The sequence below is a fragment of the Gobius niger genome (genome assembly GCF_951799975.1).
Source record: "Gobius niger genome assembly, chromosome: 14".
Lineage (NCBI taxonomy): Eukaryota > Metazoa > Chordata > Actinopteri > Gobiiformes > Gobiidae > Gobius > Gobius niger.
The window spans coordinates 13,416,458-13,431,408 of record NC_136865.1 but is presented as its reverse complement, the minus strand read 5'-3'; the positions used below and the strand labels follow the sequence as shown (position 1 = coordinate 13,431,408).

The window sequence follows — 14,951 nt, the reverse complement described above, 5'->3', positions numbered from 1 at the left end:
TAGAGGCTTGTTTGAAATATTTTATATTCATGTAACATGAGAGCTTTTTTCAAATAAATATGCAGACTCATACAGTAGCTATGCAATAGGTAGTGAATACTACAGCTTATAGTATAATAGTTTAGTTTTAGTTTAGTAGTCTTTATTTCGAATGATGTTCCTTATGTGGATACATACCGTAACAAATGAAAAAAAACATCAGAATCCGAAAAGGAGTAGGTAGAAGTAAAACTTATTATGATGTGAATAAAGAGTAGGCATGATGTAATAGCAGTAAATATCATTTTGAAAATTTGTCTTTAGGGCGATGGACACTTAATAATAAATAGTGAACTATAGAAGTTAAATGTACTTGGTTGGTATGTGGTGGGTAGAGTAGCCAAAATATTCAATCAAGTAAGAGTAACGTTACTTTGAAATAAAAGTAAAAGTAAAACAGTAGGCTATAAGTCTTAATTTATATCAATGACGCCATAAATTGTGTGAAACAAAACATAAATTCATATGGAATTCGCAATAGAAAAAGGCATGAAAACAGAAATAATTCTAAAGAAAAAGGTTCACGAGACGATGTCAAAAAGAAGCATTTCCCGCTTAAAAAACGGAAAAAGGTGGTTTCCCCTCTTCAGGTCGGTGGGGAGTCCTTACCTCAAGTGGAGGAGTTCAAGTATCTCGGGATCTTGTTCACGAGTGAGGGACGGATGGAGCGTGAGATCGACAGACGGATCGGTGCGGCGTCAGCAGTGATGCGGTCGCTGTATCGGTCTGTCGTGGTGAAGAGGGAGCTGAGTCGGGGGCAAAGCTCTCGATTTACCGATCGATCTACGTTCCCACCCTCACCTATGGTCATGAGATTTGGGTAATGACCGAAAGGACAAGATCGCGAATACAAGCGGCCGAAATGAGTTTTCTTCGCAGGGTGGCTGGGCGCACCCTCCGAGATCGGGTGAGGAGCTCAGTTACCCGGGAGGAGCTCGGAGTAGAGTCGCTGCTCCTTCACGTCGAAAGGAGCCAGCTGAGGTGGCTCGGGCATCTGTTTCGGATGCCTCCTGGTCGCCTCCCGCGGGAGTTGTTCCAGGCATGTCCTAGTGGGACAAGGCCTCGTGGAAGGCCCAGGACACGGTGGTGGGACTATGTCTCCGAGCTGGCCTGGTGTCGCCTCGGGGTCCCCCCAGAACAGCTGGAGGAGGTGTGTGTGGATCGGGAAGTTTGGGCATCTCTGCTGAGACTGCTGCCCCCGCGACCCGGCCCCGGATAAAGCGGAAGAAAATGGATGGATGGATTCCCGCTTAAATATTTACCCACAGTGGAAAAAGTAATAATTAATTAAGTCAAGTATAAGAGTACAGATACTTCATAAAAATGTTACTCAAGTAGAAGTAAAAAGTACCGTATGATAAAACTACTCCTCACGTACATGATGGCTACTTTCTTACTTACTCTCTGTATTTAACCAAGGAATATATATGGTATAATTAACAACAACTGTTCAACAAAAAAGGAGAATATGAGTATGAGCATTTTACCCAATTTCTTTTCTTGACGATCACTGAATCAGGAGCCGCCTGCTTTTTTCGCACACCGATACATCTGCAAAAGAGAAAATAACGATGAAAGTTTGTTTGTTTTTTTCCTGGACTTTAAGGTCCTTTGAAATATAGACCCGTCCACGCATTAAAACAGCTTAGTGTGCCCTTTTCTCCATAGATGTTGGCTAAATTCATCCATGTTTCAGTTAATTTGCGTTGCAATTCTCTGAAATAACGACAACACACGCGCCATGGTTCCTATTGGACCGCCGTCACCGCACGCCTGAGTGTATCGAAATCTGATTGGTTGTTTTCAGCAAGCTAACTTCCTATTGGCTTACCCAGACGAGGCGCTAAAGTTGCGCGTGCAGCTGCAGCATGGATGTATCGCGGATGGATGTAGTCGTGTAGCTTTAACCGGTATGGCTACTGCAGATGTGTCGCATGTGCTGGAGATCTTGCAGTCGCTGTACCCCAAGGTGAAGAGCCTGGAGGTGTTTGCAGATGGCATCGAGTTCAAAGAGGGTCAGAAAGCACGAGTGATTGTAGAGTCCGACACGGCACGATTCTTGTCTTTCGTGCGCGGCGTTTATGTCTGCTATGACAAGGAGTTGCAGCAAGTGCCAAGTTGCAAAGAGGTAACTAAACTGATCGTAGTTGTCACACAGTATGTCCAAATTTATTGATATTATTGTAGCCTATTCCTATGCGATTTCCTGCTGAACTGGAAAATAGGAAAAACTGGTTTACTTAAAAAAAATCCGTTCACAAACTGGTCCTGTAGCTTAAAGTGCATATGACACATTAGATCATTTTTGCTAAAACGTAGTTAACACCATTATATTTAAGATTTTGCCAAAGATTGTACCCAGCTTTCTTTAGTTTTGGCCATTCTTCCTTATTGGACACTGACAGGAAGTGACATAGATAGAGGTAAACCATTTTAAACCATTGCCGTGCCAACCATGCTATGTCAATGGGAAATGAGTGAACTGCAATGAAGGTCTCTCTTGTAAGACACTGAGTCTCTAGGGACATAATAGATAAATAAATAAAATAAAATAAATACTAAATGTAACTTTACCTTTATCTATGTTACTTCCTGTCAGCAGCATAAAAAATAAAAATAAAAGAACTTGTCTTCCCAACATTTCTTAATTAAAATTGCTGCTTCACTGAAATAAAATGATAATTATGCAACTGATGAACTTGCAACTGATGTTATCCTTCTAAATAAGTCATATTTTCAAAAGCTTTTAAACTTTTCATATGCACTTTCACCCTTAACCCCTTAACCTTTCATTTTGTAGTTATAGTTGAAATTTAAGGGGCGTGATTGCTCAGACTTAAGATGTCAAGAGGTCAGTTTTAAAAAGCAAAAGATTGCCCTTTGACATCTGCAACTGCAACCTGACTGTGCAGTTTTAGTCAGATGTCAAAGGGTTATATTATATTTCATGACCTTGACCTTTGACGAGCACAAGTAGAAATGATTTTCCTCACAACTGTGTTACCTTTTTAGTTTTCAATCAGGACGCAATAGAATAACAAGTTAATCTCACAGTCAGTGTTTTAGGGTTCAATAATTTATTAAGATGACGTGTGTGATGTATTTCATGCTATTCACAGGACTATTCTCTACCTGAAGTGCTGGCCTTTGTCGTGAACAATCTGAAGCGCAAGAGGAAGAAGAATGTTTTAATACACGGCTACAGCTTTCTGCCTCAAAATGAACAGCGGAGAAACGCGGACCAGTTGAAGTTCCAAGGAGATGTGACGCAAAGTGCCGCCTACATCCATGGAAGCGATTTGTGGAAGAAGGTCACAAAACGCCTCGGCACTGACATCACTCGCTACCTCCTGGAGAACTGCTCCATGTTTGTGGCGGTTCCTCCATCTTGTCTCTTCCAGCTGTGTGGCATCCCAGTTTATGATCGCATTTCCATGACTTCCTCTGTTACTGGGCTCGCTCTACAATCTAAAAACATTTCTCGGATGGCTACAAGACGAAAATGGCCTTTGCAAAGAAGTAAAAACTTGGACAAGGTGGGGAGTAAAATAAAGTTTGGTGATAGACAAAGAAAAAGGAGTAAAATAAAGTTTGGAGATAGACAAAGAAAAAGGAAAAGGGTAATGCATTCTTGCGATGATGAAGAGACACAAACGCCAGCAAAGAGGCGAATGGTTGACAATCAAAACACAGCAGAAGAGCAGCCAATGTCGCTTGATCCAACGCAAGTTACAAAGTCCAGCGGGACTGGTCCGAGAGAGGAGGGGTTACCTAGTTGGAGATCAGGAACCTACCCCCCTGTCCGCCCATCACAGTGTTTTATCCGCACTTTAGGATTCCTCTATGGCGGCAGGGGCATGCACGGTTTCCTTCTTAACAGAAAGAAAAAAGATGGAGAGAGTGTGAAGCGACTACAAGGGAAGGATTTGATTAGAGTCATATTCTTTGAAGGTATTGGTTATTTAAATGGAGTATTGAGAAAACCAAAGAAGCTGCCTAAACGTTTTTTAAACATGGTTCCAGTCTTCAATCAGCTGCTAAGGCGTCACAGGGGGTTCTCCTATGGAAGAATATTGCAGAAGCTATGCCCTTCTCGCCAGCAGGACCATGCAGAGGAGCAAGAGGAGCTCTCTTTTCTCTTGTCTCACCATTGTACAGCTCACCGGGTCTATCTGTTTGTCAGAGACTGCCTCATAGCTGTGATACCTCAAGACCTGTGGGGCTCAGACCAAAACCGCATTTATTTCCTGGCCCGCGTCAGACGTTTCCTGTCAACCAGTAAGTTTGAGAGACTCTCCCTTGCTGACCTGATGTGGAAGATGAAGGTGAATGACTGTGACTGGATAAAGATGAGCAAAACAGGTAAGAAATCCATAGGAATAGTGTTTATATGAGTATTGGAATTTTGAATAAAGTTTTTATTTTTGTAGGTTGTGTCCCTCAAAGTGAGCTGGCATACCGGACAAAGATCTTGGGTCAGTTCCTGGCATGGCTTCTGGATGGATATGTGGTGGGTCTTGTCAGGGCCTGCTTTTATGTCACTGAGAGTGTGGGACAGAAAAATGCTCTGAGATTCTACAGACAGGACGTCTGGGCCAAACTGCAGGACCTGGCTTTCAAGTAAGCCTACAAACCAAGACTCTTCTGGACACAAATCAATAATCTGACATACACTGAACCTTTCATGTTACTTCTGAAGTAAATATTTAATTGATTGGTGTCATTTAGGGGGCATTTGTTAAAAGGTTTGATGGAGAAATTGACTCCATCACAAGTAGCCTCACTCCCCAAATCCACGGTCATCTCCCGTCTTCGTTTCATTCCCAAAACCGACGGGATGAGGCCTATCACACGGGTCATTGGAGCTGATGTCAAAACATGGGTATCAGTCTTTACTCCATTTATACATCTGAGCATCATATTCTGAATAAACAAGGTATGGCTGTGCTCTGTAGCTGTACAAAGGCCGTGTCCGTGACCTTTTGGACATACTGCGAGCTTGTGTACGCTCCAATCCTTCGATCCTGGGCTCCACAGTTTGGGGAATGACTGACATTCACAAAGTGATGAGTTCTCTGGCACCACAACAGAAGGAAAACACTCAACCCCTGTACTTTGTTAAGGTGAAATGGCAGTTTCAATCTCTATGCATGCATGCAGGTAATCTCTTATCGTTATAATTCTGACCGTTACCCGCCTCCTTTCATTGTCAGGTGGATGTGAGTGGGGCTTATGAAAGTCTGCCTCATGACAAACTCCTTGAGGTCGTTACTCAGGCTCTGAGACCTTTTCTGGATGAACTCTTCACTTTACGGCGCTATGCCAAGGTCTGGTCTGATTCCCACGAGGGCCTAAAAAAGGCATTTGTGAGACAGGTGTTGTAATAACTTCCTGACAAAATTTTATATGCTATTGGTTTGGTTTTCATTAACATTTTTATTCCAAAGTGTAGGCAGATTTTCTTAAAGACAACATGGGGTCTAGCAACATGAAGAGCTTTGTGTCTTCTTTGCAAAAGTCAGGAAAAATCCATCATTCCATATTGATTGAACAGGTGACACTTTAACAGTGTTTTAATGTTATCAGTTGATTAATCACAATAAATCAATGTTCAGTCCCTAATTTCCTTCATTGTAATTTTGTACTGATAAACTCTATTCTTTTTCAGCACTTCTCCTCAGATCTTCATGGAAAGGATGCATTACAGTTCTTTACCCAAATGCTCACGGGAAGCGTTGTTCAGTTTGGGAAAAAGTAAGTATAGTTTTATACTTTGTTACTTTATTCACTAAATGTTTGTCTACAATTTCGGAGGGAAAAAAATGGAAAAACTGAGACTTCTCGTTAGGGCCATGTTAACCTGGGACTGTCATGATAACAAATTTTGGAGTTTGGTGTGTGGTGAACATGGGGAGGAAATCGCGGTGGTGCGTGCAGACAATGGCATGTCTTCAATAACACACTATTTATTTATGTATTTATTTTTTCGGGCGTAGGGCTCAAACATATATTGTTTGTTCAGCGGTGTCCATGCAGTGGTTATTGTGATAGGGCTGAGCCTTTCCTTTTGCAGATTTTGTTTTTGTCTTGTCTGCTCTGGCTCTCTTTTTGCATTGTGCTGCCATAGTCTCCAAATAAAAAAACACAAAGTAAATGTTTGTGTCTTGCTGTTGCAGGACATATCGTCAGTGCAGAGGGATTCCCCAAGGGTCAGTTGTCTCCAGTCTGCTGTGCTGTTTGTGCTATGGTCACATGGAGAATATACTCTTTAAAAACCTCAACCAAAGCAAAGGGTACATGTTAAATTATGTATGAAGAGCTGTAATGCTGTGTTGCCAACAGCAGAGTGCACTAGTTCAACTCTTTTTTTCTTTTTTTTTCTTTAGACATTTACTGAGATTTGTGGATGACTTTCTTCTCATCACGCCAGACCTACATGAAGCACAAACATTCCTAAAGTATGAAGCCAAAATATTTTTACCTAGCCTTTATCTTACATATTACATGTTGTCAAATATTTTCCTAAAACTGCCCATACATGTTACGTAAAGGACTTTGCTGTCTGGAGTACCGCAGTATGGCCTGATGGTTAACCCTCAGAAAGTGGTGGTGAACTTCAAGATGTCAGACACTGTGGCGGTTTGTCCTGAAATCCGAGTGTTGCCCCCTCGCTGCTTGTTTCCCTGGTGTGGCCTGCTGCTGGACACACACTCCCTGGATGCCTACAAGGATTACTCCAGGTACAGGAGTTCTTGTATTTAACCCAGATGATCTCGCGTACATTATTGTAGAAGAGTTTATAGGATGTACATAAAGTGACTCAAATCTTTGATACTTTGAACTTTCACATAAACTTCTTTATTTTTGTTTATAATTTTATATAGAAGTGTGACGCTCATACAGATTGCTTTCGATGACTTTATTACCCCCAGTTTAATGATAATATTTTGCTTACAGCTATGCAGGCATGTCTCTGCGTTACAGCCTCACTTTGGGCTCGTTCAATTCAGCTGGAGTCCAAATGAAGAGGAAACTAATGGCAATACTCCGATTGAAGTGCCATGCTCTTTTCTTGGACCTGAAGGTTGTAATGTCAAGCATATTTTTATTAACATTTACTACTAATATCGTTGTACGGAAAATGCTTATTAACACTGTTCTATACAAAATGAAACCTGAAATAACACATTACAAAAAGTACCTGTCTCTTAGTCCCTATTAAAAATGTAATGAAGGCATATTTTTTATATAAATGTGTTCTTCTTTTTCATTCTTTACAGACCAACTCGATTCAGGCGGTCTATCAGAACATCCACAAGCTAGTCCTCCTTCATGCATGCAGGTAAACATTTGTCTTTTTTATTTATGAGTGATTTCAGTCATTAGCCAGGTACTATGTGCGTCATGTGGCCGAAATGGTATCAAATCTGTGCTGTGTGTTTGTCAATTCCAAATAAATAGGTCTCTAAAGATAAAAACCTCATAAAAAGGCTGAACCTTAGCCTTCGTTCAATCAATGTCAGCAGCTGTTGCCCTGTCTTTACATCTAAAAGACAGGGCAACAGCTAATAGTAAATATTGCAGCGGCTGTCTTTCTCAGGTGGGTTTTTTTCCTTTGCGTTTTATTTTTCTTCCTTTAAGGTTCCACGTATGTGCCCAGAGTTTGCCCTTTGGTCAGACGGTTACCAAGAACCCTTGCTACTTCCTCCAAATGATATGGGACATGGCCAAGTATACAAATCAGCTTATCAGGAAGAGCAACAAAGGCAAAACAAATTAACATTAATAATAAACTTTTTGAGCACCTTTTTTGTGTTTGTTTTTTTATTTTAGTAAATGTACCTTTTCTCCAGGCCTTGTTTTAGGCAGTAAAGGGAAGACTGGAGTTCTCCAATACGAAGCAGTGGAACTGATCTTTTGTCTCTGCTTTGTGCTCGTCCTGTCCCGACACCGGTCCATGTATAGGGATGTCCTTCCTCAGCTGCAACAGAGTACGTAGCCAGTAACAGTCTAATTACAGATGTGAGTTTTGATCATTTCCCTTTGTGTGACTAATAGACATAATTGTTTTTATTTCTTTGTGTGTTGACGGTTTACAGGAAAGCGCAGTCTGGAGCATTACCTTGGGGATCTGAGGGTGGCCAGAGTCCGACAGGCTGTTGGCCGTGGGATTCCAGAGGACTTTTTGGTTATTCGCACTTAGAGACTCTCCAAATCTATATTTTATTCTTTTTGCAAATATACTCTCTCTTCCCCGATGCAATTGCTTTTTAACAGAAAAATGTTTCATTTCTGTCATACGGTAAGCAAAAGTCAAACAAACATTCAGAACCCGACATAAACCAATTAAGTGATAAACCTTGGCTGTAAACACACCTTACAGAAGGATGACCTCGATGTGTGTCAATTACAGTGGTTGCTGTATTTTTCCACACAAGCCACTTATAATTGTCCTTTTTATAATGTTTGTAGTGGTTGTTATTGTGGGCAATGAAAGGACATTCATGTAGATGATTAAAAAGTGCAGTTACATGTTAACAAACTATCATGTTAAAATGTCTGTTAATGAACAAAAACACTGTTTTGGATTTGATTAGACAATTCAGAGCTTAAATGTGTAAGAAACTACCGATTATCTTAGCGGGGGAGGAAAGAAACTTGTACAGTATTGGTTATGTCTAAAATTTAAATACATTTTATTAAAACAATAGCAGAAATAACTTTGGATCTTGCATGTTTTGTTCTACACACAGTTAAATGCTGCAACATTAAAAACAAAACATTTTATATCAAACCAAAGTCAGAACAGATTTGTTTCATCCGTTCCGGTCAATGATTGCACATTACAGACCAGCTCAATGGCACAGAATGAAGTGTATATTGTTGCGATAATCATCAGAACGCAGGAAGTCTTTCTGTCCATTGACACAGCATTATGACGTCTTAAGTGCTTTACGTTTGCTCCCTATACTCGGCCTCAAAGCCACCATTGCTATAGGCGTTGAGTTCAGCCTCGGTGGAAGGCCTCTTTACTCCGTGGCGGATTAGTCCATATAGAGCCACTATGGGGATGGAGATAACCGGTACCACACACAAGAGGATGATTATTGCAAACACCCAGTCAGGATACTCCACAGTTTGGGTTAGGGGAAATAGTTCCTGTAAAAAACAAAGAGGCAGTGTTAATGGTCCTTTCATATCCTTGTTTGTCATACATTTTGTACTACTAATTTACTTACATATGATGGGTTCCATGTAGGGTAGGTAGGGCGTTTCTGTGCTTGTAAGGCCACATAAGCAATAAGTACAACAAAAAGCATTAGTGGACTGATCACCATCCAGCACGCCTTCCAGAAAATGTTGGGTCTTTTTCCGGTCATGAACAGGATATCATCACTAAACCTGAAAGGAAATGCAACGTTTTTGCCGTTTTTCAAAGTTTCAGAATTCCACTCAGCAAATGATGATAGCTACCTGTTCATCCCACGCACATAGATGACTCCTATAATCTCAAAGAATGCCACAATGAGCAGAGGTACTGAGCCCACATATGCGTTGAAAACCTCCAGCCAGTAATTTCCCGAACCCAGTGTGAAAATGAGCGCCACCAAAAAACACATCAGACATACGATTCCTAGAAAACATGTCATTCTTTATAAATGTTTACTATTGCTGTCCGTGCACCAAGACAAAAGCATACCTGTTAGAAGTTGCTCGGGGAACCACTTGGGCAGAATTTTCAGGTCTTTGATGGGTGTAAGGACACCCTCTATGTTGCCAAACATTGAGGAAAGACCCAAGCTAAAGAGCATGATGAAAAATAGCACCGCCCACACCTGTGATCCTGGCATCTCAATCACTGCTTCAGTAAACACAATGAAAGCCAGCCCAGTCCCTGAGGCACTCTAAACAAAAGCATTTTAACCATCAGCTTGTGTACTGTACATGATGAAGTGTGCTTCATTCAGAGAACAGGGAGGCGAGGGCAAAATGTGGACTTCTAGTTTAAAAACAGATAAGAAACTCCCAGTAACTGCTGCTTCTTTGTATGTCACCGTACCTGGTCGAGGAACGTCTGAAGTTCACATGATCGGAGGTTCAAAGAGGGGATCGTCTCTGGATATTTGCCACTCAAATAGTTTAAATACCCGTCATAGTTCTCGTAGGTCATGTTTTTGTCAGGGAGGTCAAAGTGGTTGGTGAGGATCAATATATTGCTGCAGAGTACAATCAAAATCAGCTCAAACATGGACCCAGTGAATAACGATGTCAAAATGTGTATACGTACCCGTCTAGACAGTTATTCAAAGCACTTGTAGCTTTGAATCCCAGGATGGAGAAGATGGGGATGGCGGCATAGAGAGATGTGGCACTGTTGATTACGCCGACCAAAACGGCATCCCGCTCACAATTATTTCTATTAGTAATGCAAACAGTGTTATGTTTCAAGAGCTGAGACTGGTACAATGAAATAAAGTGTGTTTCTTTTCTGTTTCATCCAGGCTTGACACTGGCATAGAAACTGTATATTTCCAGAGGGGCTGTGGACCTCATAATGGGCAGTTAAATTTAGTATGTTGTGTGTGTGGGCAAGAGACTTTACCATTTTTGTGTTAATGTATTGTGTTCCAGTCAAAGAGACCACAGAATAGAAGCCCGGTTTCTGTCAGCCAGCCTTATACCTCCCTACTACCAGACTGTGGAGAGTGACTTTAAAAATCCCGTCAGGCAGCAGTGTCCATGTGCTTACTTTTCATCATTATAGCTGGAAAAAGCTATAAGTCCACCGAAGGCGACAGAGAGAGAGAAGAAGATTTGTGTGGCAGCGTCAAGCCACACCTGCGGGTTCTTGAGGACTTCCCACTGAAAGGAGCATAAAGCTGTGTCACTTTATGGTTGAAAGGTTTATTGTGAACGCTACGCCTAGATTCTTGACTCACATCCGGAGTGAAGAGGTACTTTAGTCCATCCACTGCCCCCGGCAATGTAAGTGCTCGAATCAGGAATATCGTCAGGACCAGGTATGGGAATGTAGCCGTCACATACACAGCCTGAAAATATGTTGAACACAATATGATTTGTAATTAAAATAGTTTTATGATTACTCCATTAATTAGGTTTATGTTTCCAGACCTTTCCCACTGACTGAATCCCTTTGATGAAGCAAATGAAAACAATGCTCCAAGCAGTTGCCAGACAGACCACCATCGTCCACTCTATGCTGCCACTGTTCCCAATGTCAGTGGAGATGTTCAGTGTCTCACGGTACCAAAAGTAATTCACTGAAGTGCTTTTCACACACTCTTCATTGAAGCCTAGAAAGATAAGTTTTTTTGTTTTGTTTTAAATTACAAATACCAGTGGTATAAATCTATACAAAATACGGGATCCAAAAATTACCTGTGCGATTGGCATTAAGTGGACAATTGGCCCATGGCAGGGGATCTTGAAAAGAATGAAAGAAGTACCAAAGAACCCAGGCCAGGATGGTGTTGTAGAATAGGCCCACAAGTAGAGAAACAATCATTGACGCAATTCCTGGACACAAAATAGACACAATCCAAATGAGTGCATTGTGTAACTTGATATTTAATTACGTTTCTGATGATGCACTTCAGTAGCACATTTTGGAGAAAAGCCACCCACCGACTCCCCCAAGAAGTGGTGAGATCGAGTACCAGACCCCGGTGCTTCCCAGACGCAGTCTCTGTCCAATCGCCAACTCCAGGTACAGCAGAGGGATGCCTTCGAACACCAGTGCAAGCAGGTATGGTATGAGGAAGGCACCTGAACACACAACACAAACATTTCTCTCACAAATCCTTCTTAACAGGCTGTATGTTCAGGGTGACTTAAACGTTCAAGGAGCAAGGTCAACCAGGGACTCTATTCTATAGAATCACGCAACACTGATAATTCTGTGTGTTTCTATGTAAAGGCTGAATATGAAAAGCCCATTTAAGGGACTGGCTGTTTGCTTAACTCTGACCCTGTGGTTAGAGAAGTCAATAGAAGGAGTGTTTTACTTTTTCTTATCAGTCAAACTACAGTAGAAAAATAACTGCCAGGAAGCATGTAATCGGATCAACAATAAAACAATAAAAAAATATGTTTTTATAGTGCCACACTTTGAAAACAGTGTTGTTTATAAAATACACTACTTAATAAGAGGAGTTTGACGGGAGTTTGTTTTAAACAGTGCTCAATGATACTTGGATGTGTTCCTAATAAGAAAGTAAGAACGTTTTTGTGTAGCAGTACTATTAAACTAAAATAGATATTTTTCCCTTTTTTGAGCCGTATGTAATATAAGAGCGATCAGTTTTCTTAGTCTTTTTTTACTATTGGTCTTCTCCTTTTGATGCTCAAAATAGAAAAGTATGTGTGTTATCGTCCAAACTTGGGACTGGCACAAAAGCAAGTACAGAATAAACAAAGTCAAATCTTACCCCCTCCATATATTTGGCAAAGATATGGGAATCGCCAAACATTTCCCAGTCCCACGGCGAATCCAATGCAGGTCAGCAGGTACTGAATCTTATTATCCCATTTTGGTCTTTCTGTCTCACCCGTTTCCTTAGTCTTGTCCATTTTCACAGTAGCAATTGTCCCAGTAACAGTTCTTACAGTCCTGGAGCAGCCTGTGTGACGTCCTTTGGTGCCTGAAGAATTAATTTGTTTCCAGTCAGTGATGCTCCACACTCCTGTGTGTCCTCCGTCGTGTTCTTAGTGGGTTGTCCTATAATGCCCCCTCTGCTGTGCAGTCGAGTCAAGGATGCAGATTATATTGGTTTCTATGCAGAAAGCAGGTTATCAGGAAGGAAGAGAAACATTAGGTCAGATTTACTGGCCAAACCCATCCTTCCCAACCCTCTCATCTGAAATCCGTGTGAAGCCTCCAGATTAATGTATAACCTGGTGATGCGCTCTTAATGTCACACTGAAATCAGATAGAGTCTGTAAAACAAACCACATGACAGTGGTGTTTAGTTGATGACCTCTGTATGCTGTATATAAAAAAATACAGCAATGTTTTATAAGGTCATGAAGAGAGTCGATAAGAAGAGTAAAAACAGTACTGTTCGTAATTTTTAAAATAAAATAAGCATAAAGTCGTTTTTTTCCCCCTTTCACAATTATTTGCATAAAAAAGGTTCATACAATTACAGAGAACATACAAATTAAAATTCAAAATTCAAAACATCAACTAAAACAAAAATATACAATAAATAAATAAATAACATATTCAACTACATTCTGGAACAACAAAAGCTAAAACAAAACCAAAAGCACCAACAAAACAACCAAAATAGTTATGATATTCAAGAAACCCAAATTTATTTTTCCATCTGTCTCCATTTTTCTAAGCTGATTTGTTTCTGTCCGTCTGTGTGTTTATTGCTATTTTTGCCCAAATAGGTGGTGAGTAACTGTTGGAGTGGAGTGAAAGATGTTATTACAAATGTGTTGCCAGTGATTGGGACAAAATGATATTGATAACTCTATAGTAGTTTTTATTTTATTTTTTATAGTTAGTTACCGGTACTTAAAATGATAACCAACTACAGTCGACATACTTTACAAATTTTATAAAATGTAAAAAATCAACCACCTGATCTTGCATTTTGATGTAAAGTAATTAATAATACATAAATTATTTTTTTTAAGTCCCTTCTTCTCGGATCTTAGCAACTAATCAGAGTCTAGTATCCTCCCGTGTTGACCAATGAGACGAGCTTTTCCTGTGAACCAGCCTGTCGGGTCCAATCAGCAGGGAGGGGGAGGGAGTTGATCATTTACTTTTGAAAATTCTGTTCCTGCTCTCCTCATTTTGCAAACAGAGGGCTTTCTGGTTAAAGAGTGGAGGAATTTGATTGTGTACTTTCTAATCTCCCTTTGCAAATCTACAGACTATCACTTTAAGCCAGTAGTTCCCAACCTTTTTGTCTTTGTACTCCTTGAACCTTCTGTACTCTGTGTACTACCTCGAGATTGTGTATGATCATTTATTTAAAAAAAAAAAAAAGAAAAAGGACATGAACTACCTACTTTTTTTTTTATCTGTAAAAAGATACAGTTTAGTTTGAAATAAAGTTGAAATATTCTCCAATCTTACATGTTAATACAAAATGTTATTTAAATGGCCTTTCCTTTCAAAACTATCTTGGCATTGAAGTTGACCTTCTTTTAAATCTGAAACAATTCAAAGTGCCCACTGCTAAGTTTCTAAGTTAAGCAACAATTTTATGACTTTACAGTGTATTCAGTTCAAAATGACAACCCGTAAATTTCGGCCTATTCCGGACGTTCGCGTGGGCGCCACCACCATTAATTGAATTGCCCATATATGGTCATTTTTGAAAACAAGGGGGAAAACAATTTTGAAAAAATGAAAATTTTCTCTAATTATTCAAAAACGACTTTAACAAACGCAGAAATATGGATATTGTTTCTACTAAATAAAGATACAAAGACATAGAGAGGAGCAAAGTGGATCAACATCCCATAAATACATGAATAACGGAGAATGCTAACTTGATGCTACATGTTAGCATCGGGCTAATGCTAACGCTAGCTAGAGCTTGCTACAACTGCCGTTTTTTTCACTTCTACTGAAGTGCTGTGAGAAAATATCCAAATGGGCCCGATTTACACTTGACTTTATTTATGTGTGATAAATAAGTTGATATTCCACCAGAAAACGGCTAAAAAAAGAGTGGAAAATTGTGTTTCTCTAAAGATTCTATTTTCCCCCTCAGCGAAGCTACTCCCCCTTCTATGACGAGACGCCGTCTGTATCTATCTGTTAACATGGGACTGCAGAAGTCCAAATAAAACGAAAACAAAGCCGTTTTCCGGCGGCGCAGAGAAACGGTGCAGTGTTGACATGTTGGTGTAAATGAACATTGGCC

At 40.3% G+C, this 14,951-nt stretch overlaps 2 protein-coding genes across 2 annotated transcripts; one reads left to right on the top strand and one right to left on the bottom strand.

The window, feature by feature from the left end:
- The first annotated feature begins 1,910 nt into the window (after nucleotides 1-1,910).
- Nucleotides 1,911-8,758, top strand: tert (telomerase reverse transcriptase). The gene is given in 17 exon segments (XM_079570653.1): nucleotides 1,911-2,167; nucleotides 3,159-4,401; nucleotides 4,470-4,659; nucleotides 4,768-4,921; nucleotides 4,995-5,162; nucleotides 5,253-5,414; nucleotides 5,492-5,593; nucleotides 5,708-5,793; nucleotides 6,216-6,332; nucleotides 6,426-6,497; nucleotides 6,591-6,779; nucleotides 6,997-7,123; nucleotides 7,320-7,381; nucleotides 7,681-7,808; nucleotides 7,811-7,845; nucleotides 7,847-8,030; nucleotides 8,139-8,758. Coding segments are annotated over 17 exon segments (3,339 nt in total). The 5' UTR covers nucleotides 1,911-1,951; the 3' UTR covers nucleotides 8,243-8,758.
- A 233-nt stretch (nucleotides 8,759-8,991) lies between these two features.
- Nucleotides 8,992-12,630, bottom strand: slc6a18 (solute carrier family 6 member 18; the record flags this gene model as incomplete). The annotated part of the gene is made up of 12 exons (XM_079570377.1): nucleotides 8,992-9,198; nucleotides 9,279-9,441; nucleotides 9,514-9,673; nucleotides 9,740-9,944; nucleotides 10,100-10,256; nucleotides 10,328-10,456; nucleotides 10,790-10,902; nucleotides 10,980-11,090; nucleotides 11,173-11,354; nucleotides 11,440-11,577; nucleotides 11,686-11,826; nucleotides 12,489-12,630. 12 exons carry the CDS (start codon nucleotides 12,628-12,630, stop codon nucleotides 8,992-8,994), a joined length of 1,848 nt encoding a protein of 615 aa, XP_079426503.1.
- Nucleotides 12,631-14,951: the final 2,321 nt, after the last annotated feature.